Source organism: Papaver somniferum, chromosome 5, assembly GCF_003573695.1.
Source record: "Papaver somniferum cultivar HN1 chromosome 5, ASM357369v1, whole genome shotgun sequence".
NCBI lineage: Eukaryota > Viridiplantae > Streptophyta > Magnoliopsida > Ranunculales > Papaveraceae > Papaver > Papaver somniferum.
The window spans coordinates 183,383,016-183,395,613 of NC_039362.1; the positions used below are offsets into that span (position 1 = coordinate 183,383,016).

Genomic DNA, 12,598 nt, shown 5'->3' on the forward strand with positions numbered 1-12,598 from the left:
TTTCTCGATGCATAATGCTTTATGCAGCCATATTTTCGGATGCATAACAGGTTATGCATCTATTTTCACGACTACATAACATGTTATGCAGATACTATTGTAGGTGCATGACAAGTTATACAGTCTTTGTTTTCGCTGATTTCTATTTTCTGGACTGCATAACAAGTTATGCTACAAATTTGGTAAATGCATAACAGATTGTTCAACCATTATGACCAACACCAACAACAACACATTCGTAGCTTCCCAACCAGCGATTACCATTGATGTGTTGCTGTGTATATATCACAATTGAGAAATGCCATTAGTATGAATTGCATCAATCTAATGTGTTTAATTTGTGTAAATTTCTTACATCTACTATCGATCTATCACCGACCATGTAAAAATTGGTAGACTTTAATGCATAGGCAATAAACACAAGCATACATGTTTAATTCGGTTCTAGAAAAGTAACGAAACAACATGTAGAAGATGAACAGGCAAAGAAGAGCCAATATAATTTTGTACCAGTGACCGGAATGCATCTTATTTCGATCAGTCAGGCCTTGATCTCTCAATATATCAGCACCCTTTGTGAAACAGGAAGTGGCGTTTAGGTTCATCCCTGAAGCGTCACTCAACATACTCAAGAACTCGACCTTTTGATCAGTCGGAAACACATCTAAAGGTGTACGGTCAAACATTTGAACACCACTAAGATAACATTTATTAGGGTTGTATAATTCGCTCTGTAAACCACCGGAATTTTCTTTCGTTGGAATCACTGAGACCTCGATTTGCCGATTCACCGACTACATTTCTGTTGGAGCTTTCCTTGGCCGTATTGGTTCACCCCTTTTGTCAAACAACTGATGTCCCACTTGCATTCTGATAATGGCTGCATATTGTTCGCAATATTGAGACTACACAATTCAATTCCTTTCCTGCAGAACACAAATTTTCCACAAACCAATCACAGCAGGATTCTAAACATCCATCCATCCATCCATGGTTCAACAGTAGCAACATGGCCTTCCGTTACCTATTTATCGGCTTGAAAAATGACAAAATCTCAACTTTCTCCCGCTGAAATGCGAATCCAATTGAAACCCAACTTCCCAAATCTTCTCAAACTCTTAAATCTCTTATTAATCTCACTCATTTATCTCCTCCATTAAGTAAATTAGATATATAATACCGAGGTGGTGGTGGCGGAACTGATGAACTTACGGAGGAGTTAGTGATGTAATCTTCTCTAAACCCATGTATTCTAAATCAACAACACAGCAGCGCAGAATCCGAAGGTTTTAGACACGAGACCAGACAAGAAGATGAGAAATCTGTTTAATCTTTCCTGTTTTTCATTACCAAAGGACTCCTATACAGGGGAGTTTGATTACAAAATATATCATGTGATATCCTAACAGAGGTAAATATTTCTTAAACTAGGTAAGAAAGTAATTACAAAATATACGAGAATATACATCTAATACCCCCTCAAGTTGGAGCATGAAAAGTCGAAATGCCCAACTTGAGAAGAAGAGTTTGAAACTGCCGGCGTCTCATAGCTTTAGTCAAAATATCAGCTAGCTGAGAAGTAGTATGGATATAAGATGGAACGATAGTACCTCGAAGTATTTCATCACGCACAAAGTGACAATCAATCTCGATATGTTTCGTACGCTCATGAAAGACCGGATTATTAGCAATATGCAACGCAGCTTGACTATCACAGTGAAGCGAAACTGGTTTCGGATGTCCTATACCAAAGCTGCGGAGCAATCCTTTTAACCATATAATCTCACAAGTTGTTGAAGCCAAAGCACGATATTCTGCTTCAGCTGAGGAGCGAGAAACTGTGGTTTGTTTCTTCGTTTTCCAAGATATAGGAGAACCCCCGAGAAAGATAAAGTGTGTCGTAAGCGAACGACGACTAAGTGGACAACTAGCCCAATCTGCATCACAATAAGCGTCAAGAACTAAGTTGGAATCAGTCCGAAGTAAAATACCTTGTCCAGGACTAGATTTCAAATAACGCACAACTCGAAGTGCAGCATCCCACTGAGATTGAGTTGGATGTTGCATAAACTGAGACAAAATATGAACAGAGTAACACAGATCCGGCCGTGTAAGATTTAGATAAATCAGTCGCCCCACCAACCGTCTATAACGAGCAGGATCAATCATGGGTGTGTCTGATGCAAGAGCTAGCTGATGGTTCTCCTTCATTGGAATACTAGCTGGTTTAGATCCAAGAAGACCAGTTTCTGTCAAAATGTCTAGAGCATATTTACGTTGGCAAATAAAAATTCCTTTGGAACTTTGAGCTACCTCAATACCAAGGAAATATTTTAATTTTCCCAAATCCTTCATATGAAAACATCTGCTGAGATATGCTTGAAATTCACAAATGGCAGCTTTGTTATTGCAAACAATAACAAGATCATCCACATATACGAGAATATACATAATAATATTTCCCTTGCGATAGATAAATAACTAGTGGTCTGAGGCACTGGTAGAGAAACCATATGTACGCAAAGCAGTTGCTAGCTTTGCATACCAACACCGCGGAGCCTGTCGTGAACCATACAGAGACTTAAGAAGTCTACAAACTTTGCCAGATAAACCATTACTGAAACCAGGGGGGAAGTCGCATAAATACCTCTTCATTTAAATCACCATGAAGAAACGCATTGTGGACATCCATTTGAACTAACTCCCAGTTATTGATGGCAGCAACCGCAAGAAGAGTTCATACAGTAACCATTTTTACTGTAGGAGCGAAAGTTTCCGTGAAATCAATTCCTTCTTTTTGATGATTACCAAAGACAACTAATCTAGCTTTATAGCGCTCAACAGTGCCATCCGATTTCCGCTTAATCCGGTAAACCCACATACAACCAATTGCAGATTTGTTAGAAGGTAGATTTTCAATTGTTCATGTGCCATTGGAAAGTAGTGCATCAATTTCTTCCTGCATTGCTTTACACCATTTCGGATCAGCCATAGCTTCCCTGAATGACTTGGGTTCAACATCATTCGAAATAGCTGCAACAAAAGTACGATGTGCAACAGAGAAAGCATCACAAGTCACATAATGTGTTATAGGATAGGGAGTACCTGAGGATTTGACTGGTATAGGTGAAGCTTCGAGGGGAACCAAGGTCGTGTTAGTCTTCTTAGGAACACCTTTCCATTGAAAAAAATCCTTGTGACGAATGTTATCAAATTTGGTACGTTTACCCCGTCCCAATTCCTCATCTGCGACAATAGGGTGATGTTCTACAATATCTTCAGTCACGGTGGTTGGAGAAACAATAGAGTCAGTATCAGTCACAGGTACAGCGTGTGGAGAAGCGTTAGAAACTTCTAAGTCAGAACCATCTTCAACAAGACGTACATCAATCACAGCAGGCTCAGACTGAGGAATCTCCTGTACATCCTCATTATCTGTGTTATGTACCGTTGTAGGTGCAGTGCCCTGAAGAGCTGATGAATTGCCTGAACCAGTATGTTGAGGTGCGCTATCGATTATGTTACTGTAGTCATCCTCAAAGTGAACAACATACATATCCCTATACGTTGTTCCAGCAGCCTCATCAAGATACAACGAGTGCAGTCGCATAAGTTCGTTGTTGTCGGGCAACGGAAAAGTGTCTTCAAGAAACTGCACGTCTCGTGACTGAAAATATTGACTTGTATCTAGATCAAACAAGTGCCATGCTTTCTTCCTAAACGGATAACCAAGAAAAATACAACGACGACTTCGACTATCAAATTTATCGCAAGGACTAAGATTTTTCGCATAACAAAGACATCCAAATACTCGAATAGAGTTAAGAGTTGGAGCTGAACCATACAAAAGTTCATAAGGTGACTTGAAATTAAGCACACGAGAAGGAGTTCTGTTAATCAGATATGCAGCGGTTAGAACACATTCACCCCAAAAATCAATTGGTAAACAAGCTTGAAAACATAATGCACGAGCAACAGTGAGAATATGACGATGCTTCCTTTCCACTCTAGCATTTTGTTGTGGTGTCTTAACGACAGAAGTTTGATGAACAATACCATTCGTTCGAAAATAAGAAAGTAGACCTTTAAATTCAGTCCCATTATCACTGCACAGAATCTTAACCCGTCGCTTAAACTGGCGTTCAATTAACGCAAAAAAATTTGTTAGCAAGGTAGGCACCTCATCTTTGGTTTTCATCAGATATACCCAAACACATCTAGAAAAGTCATCCACAATAGTTTAAAAATATCTCGAGTTACAGGCACGATTTGCACGATAAGGGCCCCAAACATCACAATGGACTAAATCAAATAAATCAGCTGCTTTATTATCACTCAACGGAAATGAATTACGATTTTGCTTGGCTCTATGACAGACTTCACAAGCATGAAAATCTAACTGACTATTAATGCTACTGACTTGAGGTAGAAACTTCAATGCTTGGATAGAAGGATGGCCAAGCCGTTTGTGCCATAATTCTGTAGTAGCCTTCTCTAACACGACGTTAACACGAGCTGGTACCCCCGCTATCAAGCAATAAAGCCCATCAGTGAGCTTACCCATACCAATCTTCGTCCTCAAAGTGTGGTCCTGTATAACACATTCAGAATTAGTGAATTGAATACTTATAATATGCTTATGTGCACATTTATCATGCGGTGAAGACAAAAATTGAGACACGGATATGAGATTGCAGGTGAACTTTGGAACAAACAACACATTATGCAAAATAAGAGAGTCATTCAACTTCACAGTCCCAATTTTGGTTGCCTCTATACTTACACCATTAGGCAGACCAACTTGAATAAGACAAATATCACGACAAGATTCAAACAAAGTGTCATCGCAACAGACATGATTGGAGGCTCCTGTGTCAACAATCCAGGTATGGCCACTCTTACCTAGACGAACGTGATTTGTAGTAGATGACACCTCACCAAAGATAGAATTTTCCTTAGTTGATGGTTGAGTACTGAAAGATGGTGATTCAATGTTGGTATGATCCGCAGGCCGACGTCTTAGTTGGCGACCATCTGGATAACCATGCTTCTCCCAAAAACGATCCTCAAGATGTCCATTGTGCCCACAATAAGTACATTTCAATGGAGGTTTGCCCCCCCATCTAGAAAAGTCATCCACAATAGTTAAAAAATATCTCGAGTTACAGGCACGATTTGCACGATAAGGGCCCCAAACATCACAATGGAGTAAATCAAATAAATCAGCTGCGTTATTATCACTCAACGGAAATGAATTACGATTTTGCTTGGCTCTATGACAGACTTCACAAGCATGAAAATCTAACTGACTATTAATGCTACTGACTTGAGGTAGAAACTTCAATGCTTGGATAGAAGGATGGCCAAGCCGTTTGTGCCATAATTCTGTAGTAGCCTTCTCTAACACGATGTTAACACGAGCTGGTCCCCCAGCTATCAAGAAATAAAGCCCATCAGTGAGCTTACCCATACCAATCTTCGTCCTCAAAGTGTGTTCCTGTATAACACATTCAGAATTAGTGAATTGAATACTTATAATATGCTTATGTGCACATTTATCATGCGGTGAAGACAAAAATTGAGACACGGATATGAGATTGCAGGTGAACTTTGGAACAAACAACACATTATGCAAAATAAGAGAGTCATTCAACTTCACAGTCCCAATTTTGGTTGCCTCTATACTTACACCATTAGGCAGACCAACTTGAATAAGACAAATATCACGACAAGATTCAAACAAAGTGTCATCGCAACAAACATGATTGGAGGCTCCTGTGTCAACAATCCAGGTATGGCCACTCTTACCATTTAGACGAACATGATTTGTAGTGGCTGACACCTCACCAAAGATAGCATTTGCCTTAGTTGATGGTTGAGTACTGAAAGATGGTGATTCAATGTTGGTATGATCCGCATGCCGACGTCTTAGTTGGCGACCATCTGGATAACCATGCTTCTCCCAACAACGATCCTCAAGATGTCCATTGTACCCACAATAAGTACATTTCAATGGAGGTTTCCCCCCCCCCCTTTTCGAACCTTGTGGATTATGTCCATGAGCAACAAAGGCCATTGGAGTAGCTATATCCTCCCTTTTCTGAGTATATATCTTGACTTCTTCCTCTTGTATGAGACGAGAATATACAACATGTAGAGAAGGAAGTGGTTCGGTGCCCAAAATACTAGAACGTACATTAGCATAATAGGGTACGAGACCCATTAGGAGTTCATGCACCTGATCATTATTACGCCGAGTACGTAAAGTCACATTCAAACCACAGGTACAACCGGAGCAAGAACATGAAGGTAGAGCATCAAAATCATTTATGTCATCCCAAAGTTTCTTCATCTTCCCGTAATAATCTTGAATGGACTCTCCATCCTTTTGTTTGCAATCAGCGACATCGGATTTGAGTTGATAGATTTTTATTCCATTCCCTAGAGAAAAACGAAGCCTGATATCTTCCCATAAATCGAATGCAGTATCACGATAAGAAATTGAAGACCGAAGAACGGGATCAATCGTGTTAAAAACCCAAGCAACAATCATATAATTGACAGTCCACCAATCATCCAAATCAGGAGAATCAGCAGGAGGTTGTGAAACTTTACCATTAATAAAACCGAGTTTCCGTTTCGCACCCAGTGAAATACGAAACCCTTTAGCCCATTCTTCATAGTTCGATCCTTTGAGAACTGCATGTGTGATGATAGTTCCCGGTCCATCATTTGAAGCTAGAGCTTATATTGATGTCTGATTGTTAGGTGAAGAAGAAGATGAGTTATGCAAATTTCCACCCATATCTACACCTGACTCACGATACCATGAAGGTTTTAGACACGACACGAGACAAGAAGATGAGAAATCTGTTTAATCTTTCTGCCTGTTTTTCATTACCAAAGGACTCCTATATAGGGAAGTTTGATTACAAAATATATTATGTGATATCCTAACAGAGGTAAATATCTCTCAAACTAGGTAAGAAAGTAATTACAAAATATACGAGAATATACATCTAATAGAATCTCATCTTCCATCTCTATTCCATCATGTGTTAATCACCATCTCAGATCTCCCAAACTCATCAGCTGCTATTATAGGAAAGAGAAGAAATCCGTGAAAAAACGTAATTTTATAAATTATGGGTTTGGGAGAAATTTTCTCATTGAAATTGGGAACCCGAAGGGTGGGAGAGAAACGAAAAATAGGTTTCCCTGTAGTTTTCACTTATGGTAAAGGTAGAGCCAGCACATTAGGATAAGCAAATTCAAGCCTAGTTTTCTTGATAATATGGGCTCCAAAGCCCACTTTTACAATCTTATACCATAAATTCCTTTGCCTCCCACAACTGCGTTCTTTGCTCTTCCTCTCATTATAAGTATTAGTATAACGCGCACGCGCGATGCGCCTGCCATTCGATTCCAAATAAAATCAAACCTTTTATTCAACAACTCTTCAACCAAAACTATACAATTACACCAAAAACCATATTGAGAACACGAAAAGCGACTCTATAAGTACCATCTCAACCATTAAAAGGAAACTTCGCTTACCGACTGCCGCGTAATTACAGTGAAGCAAATCAGATTCTTAGTTATTCTGACATAATAATGCCTAAAGGTAGATCACAGAACAAAACAAACTCTCTCGATAATGCAAAATAGTTCTGAAAGCAAAAGGTAGACAACTGACTATTTTCATTTTCTACTCGCAACAATTCTGGACGTTGAGCCTGTTTGATCAGTCTTGGAATTTTCCGGCGTCTGGAGCTAGAGGCCTAGTTGCCCTGTGCTGGAGCATCATCGAGTGCCGAGCTTTCATGGGGTCTCTTCCTCGAGGCATTGTCTGAAGTAAATTTGCCCTGTGCTGAAGCATCATCAAGTGCAACCAAATCAACCCACACAATAACATCTCAAGTATTTCTTCAAGGAAAATCTGTCAAAGTGGCCTTCAAAGAAACAAAACTCCAGAATGCTAACAAATCTGAGGATAAATTTGGCGGCATCTATAATATCATATGCTAGTCAAGTAACTTGTTTTCACTGGTACACAATTGACAACCTGATGAGACTAATGGATTTCGATCCACACATCAAGATAGATGAATACAAATGTATATAAATTAGTAATAAAGATGCATGACTCACTTGATCATAAAAAATCTCAGCAACATGACGAATCTTGTTGTCCAATGCCTCACCATACCATCCATCAAAGGAAAATATTAAGCAACTGATTCCTCTGCAGAAAAATCAAGTTTTCTCTGAAAACCAGACCCCAAATCACCTGCCTTAGGGGTAGATACACCTTTGAAGAACATTTTCAAGGAAAATTCATTATCTTTCAACTCATCCCTACTTAACATCACATATTCTTCCTCCTTGTCCTCCTTATTTGTCCATTCTTCTTCTTCTTCCTCTGCAAAACAACTACAAAATTATTATTATTCTACATAGTCTTGCTCCAATATCACTTTATCTACGATCTCTACTAAATACCCAAATCTAAACCCACTTGTATCATCCATTATCTTACACTAATTTAACCCTGGGTCAGAATCTAATTAGTTTTTTCTCCATCAAAAAGAGATAGAAAAAATCATTATTTAACTAATTCACCCTAAAAAAGGCCCTACATTTCTCAATTTCCACATCCAGATAAATCAAATTAACAACAGATTATTATGAAAAAATTATTTAACTATGAATATAATTTTCCCTTTCAATTCAAATGAAAAATATAAAAAGAATACGGATTTTCTCACCAATGTGAATTGATAATTGAAAGCAGTCGACGAATATTCTTCACTTGAAATCTAGGGTATTTTTTTTCCTTCTTTTGGTTTAGTGTTGTTTCCAACTAAACTACGTTTATTATCCCCGATTTGATCTACCATTATTTTTCATCCTCTTCATTTGCTGGAGCAACAATTATTGAAGAGAGAAACAAATTAAAATGAACATTAGGGTTTTGTTGGTACTAAGTACCTTTGAATCATAAATCTAAAAGGTCTGGTTTCTCCGTCCGAAAACTCCATCGCTCTGATCTTAATTCGTTAGATTCAAAAAGAAAGAGAATAATGTTAAAAATCGATTTTGGGATGATTAGATCGCATAGATTTTATTTACGTTTGGCACGATTACGCATGTACCCCTAACCCGACTGAAAACTTAGAAAACGTAGGCATGAAAACAAAAACACGGACAGATATTTTCGAATTTTTCTGTGCCGCGATCGAAAATAAGTATTTTCTTTATATTAGTAAGATATGTATGGCTTATCGAATATGGGTACCATTATCAACTTTACTTTGATTTGGTATTAGGGGGTTCCGATTGTTATAACGTTTTTCGTCTATGTTATCTACGATGGGTTTAATTTATTTTAAGTGTTATTAAAATAATAAATTTTTTATTCATTTATTAAAGAAACACTCTTACACGCATACATATTACATAAGATAAGAGATCGGCCTAATAGTAATAGCACTCTAACCCTTTAACTATGTTCATCTGTATTGATTCCATTTCCAGAATGAAAATAAATCATCAATGAACCACATAAGATATGTGCCATGGCTTCTCTGCTTTTATTTGCTCGAATGAATAACCAAGCTTTTGCTTAGTTAAATGGTGGAGATTTCTTCTTTGGTGGTTGAGATTTCTTCTTTACCACAGGTGGACTGACCTTTCCGAGGTTAGGTAATATTGATGAAACAAAGTTTTGGTTATGTGGCGGAGACTTCTTTGGTGGTTTAATTTTTTTATGTACTACCGGTGGACTGATCTTTCCAAGGTTCGGTGATATATATGGCGCAGAGTCTTGGTTAAGTGGGGGAGACTTCTTTGGTTGTTTAGTTTTCTTCTGTGCTACCGGTGGACTAACCTTTCCAAGATTTGGTGATATTGACGGCATAGGATCTTCGTTTAGTGGTGGGGACGTTTTTGGTGGTTGAGATTTCTTCTTTACTACTGGTGGACTAACCTTTCCAAGATTTGGTAATATAAATGGCGCAGAATCTTGGCTAAGCGGTGGAGACTTCTTTGGTGGTTCAGTTTTCTTCTGTGCTACCGGTGGACTGACCTTTCCAAGGTTTGATGATATAGATGGCACGGTGTTTTGGTTAAGTGGTGGAGACTTCTTTGGTGGTTTAGTTTTCTTCTGTACTACCGGTGGACTGACCTTTCCAAGGTTTGGTGATACTGATGGAACAGAGTCTTGGCTATGTTGTGGGGACATTTTTGGTGGTTGAGATTTCTTCTTTACTACTAGTTGGCTGATCTTTCCAAGGTTTGGTAATATATATGGCGCAGAGTCTTGGCTAAGCGGTGGAGACTTCTTTGGTGGTTTAGTTTTCTTCTGTGCTACCGGTGGACTGACCTTTCCAAGGTTTGGTGATATTGATGGCACAAAATCTTGGCTATGTGGTGGGGACGTTTTTGGTGGTTGAGATTTCTTCTTTACTGCTGGTTGGCTGATCTTTCCAAGGTTTGATAATATATATGGCGCAGAGTCTTGGCTATCTGGTGGGGAGTTCTTTGGTGGTTGAGATTTCTTCTTTACTACTGGTTGGTTGATCTTTCCGAGGTTAGGTAATATGGATGGCGCAGAGACTTGGCTATGTGGTGGAGACTCTTTTGATGGTGGAGATTTCTTCTTTACTACTGGTTGGCTGATCTTTCCAAGATTAGGTAATACGGATGGCGTGGAGTCTTGGCTATGTGGTTGGAACGTTTTTGGTGGTTGAGATTTCTTCTTTGCTACTGGTTGGCTAATTTTTCCAAGGTTGGGTAATATAAATAGCTCGGAGATTTGGTTCTTTGGTGGAGACTCCTTTGGTGGTGGAGACTTCTTTTTTACTACTGGTTGGCTGATCTTTCCAAGATTAGGTAATATTGATGGGACAGAATCTTGGTTCTGTGGTGGAGACTTCTTTGATGGTGGCAATTTCTTTTTTACCACTGACTGACTGATCTTGCCAAGGTTAGGTAGTATGGTGGATGGCATGAAGTCTTCATTATATGGTGGTCTTGGCTTTATCGGCTTTCCCGGGGTAGGTGGTGTTGGAGGCACATAAGTTGGCTTCTTTGGTGGTGGTAGTGTTGGAGATTTAGGAAATGGTGACTTTATAGGCCTATATGCATTAGCCAAAAATGGAAAACACAAAGAGACTGCTACTACTAGAAGAGCACTAGTAGTAAACAAGAATGCCAGTGAGGCTTTGTTCCCACCTTTGTTTCTCATGCTACCACTCACCATTTCTAAATTGTGTTGTGTTCTTAAACATATCCGCAACCCCTTTATATAGAGATTCATAGAAACCTTTACCTTCTTATCCAATCAATAAGATTTCCACTAAAAAAGAAAAAAAAAAGATCTTTTGAATTATTGTCCATCTCAATAACTTGGCCATTAATGCTCTGATTCATCAATGTCTTTCTAGCTTTTAGTGGCGGCTTTGTTCAAGGACGCCATCAGTACCACTAGCTAAACAGTTTTCATTCATGCAATGCAGGTCCCGGCCTTCTCAAAGGGCCATTCTTTTCACATAAACTGCTCATGGCCGCCTCTATAACCAATAATTCACAGTGAAACATCATTATGTGGATAATTTGATTGCTTTTCAGATCTCATTCTTTCCGGAGTTTGTACTCGGACATTGTTTTTTTGTTTTTATTTTCGTGGGGACGGAGGCTGCCACTGTTGCAAATGACAAGAAGCAACTTGCTTCCCTCTGCATTTATTGGCCATCATTATTTACATTCCGATTTTTTCTTAGGGGGTAAAAACGAAGGCAAGAGAAAAATTGCAGTTATTAAATGGCATCTAAGTTGTAGAAACAAGAAGTTTAGTAGATTTGGTATAAGAATTTACAGACTATATTATATTGCATTTTGGAGATTTGCTTGCAGTTCTGTACTATTTCGAATTCGAAGTCAATAATGGCTTGCAGGTGAGATTCTGGCAAGATAATGTTGTTGAATTTCTTTATGCATTATCCTGTATTATATAATTTTTCAGGTGGATGCACAAAGTTTCGCACCTACCCACTCATCAATCACAGTGTTCAGTGACATACCACATTGCATCAACCTGTGCAACAATAGTTGGAGTCCTTAGTCTCCGGGCTGTATAACCAAATGAATTTTACCCGATGTAGCCTGCACTTTTGACCTTCAAACTGCCAAAGACACGAAATACAGAAAACTATATGCCTTCTGCAAAAAAGTTTTGGTATTTAGCATTTCCAGTTGGCCATCATTCTAAAAATCCCAAGAGCATTTTGTTGTGTGATTACAAAATTATGTAGGAGTATTAGACAGACTACAACAAGGTCATGATAACAGACCAACAACTCATTCTGCATGAAACAATATCATTTTATTTATTTATTTTGCTAGCTTTCTAAGTAGTAATACATAAAGGTTTTCGAAGTCACGAAAGAAAGCTATTGAATGGTGCACTCAATAAAACTTCAACCCTAGCCAGTATCCCCGAGTTGGTTTTTTTACCATTAAAATTCTCGATTGCACGAAGCTTTCGAATGTCCGGGGAACATAAAAACATCAGAACTTTCACTAAAAAAGGTTACCC

General features: G+C 38.7%; 2 protein-coding genes across 2 annotated transcripts; both read right to left on the reverse strand.

Annotated features, from left to right (window-relative positions):
* Nucleotides 1-1,479: 1,479 nt before the first annotated feature.
* LOC113280268 (uncharacterized mitochondrial protein AtMg00810-like) lies at nt 1,480-2,451 on the reverse strand. The gene has a single exon (XM_026528915.1). It carries the CDS (start codon nt 2,449-2,451, stop codon nt 1,480-1,482), a length of 972 nt encoding a protein of 323 aa, XP_026384700.1.
* Nucleotides 2,452-9,406: 6,955 nt separating this feature from the next.
* Nucleotides 9,407-11,295, reverse strand: LOC113283886 (proline-rich extensin-like protein EPR1). Its single transcript, XM_026533268.1, has one exon. The coding sequence runs from the start codon at nt 11,261-11,263 to the stop codon at nt 9,626-9,628; it is 1,638 nt and encodes a 545-aa protein (XP_026389053.1). The 5' UTR covers nt 11,264-11,295; the 3' UTR covers nt 9,407-9,625.
* Between the last annotated feature and the right edge of the window lie 1,303 nt (nt 11,296-12,598).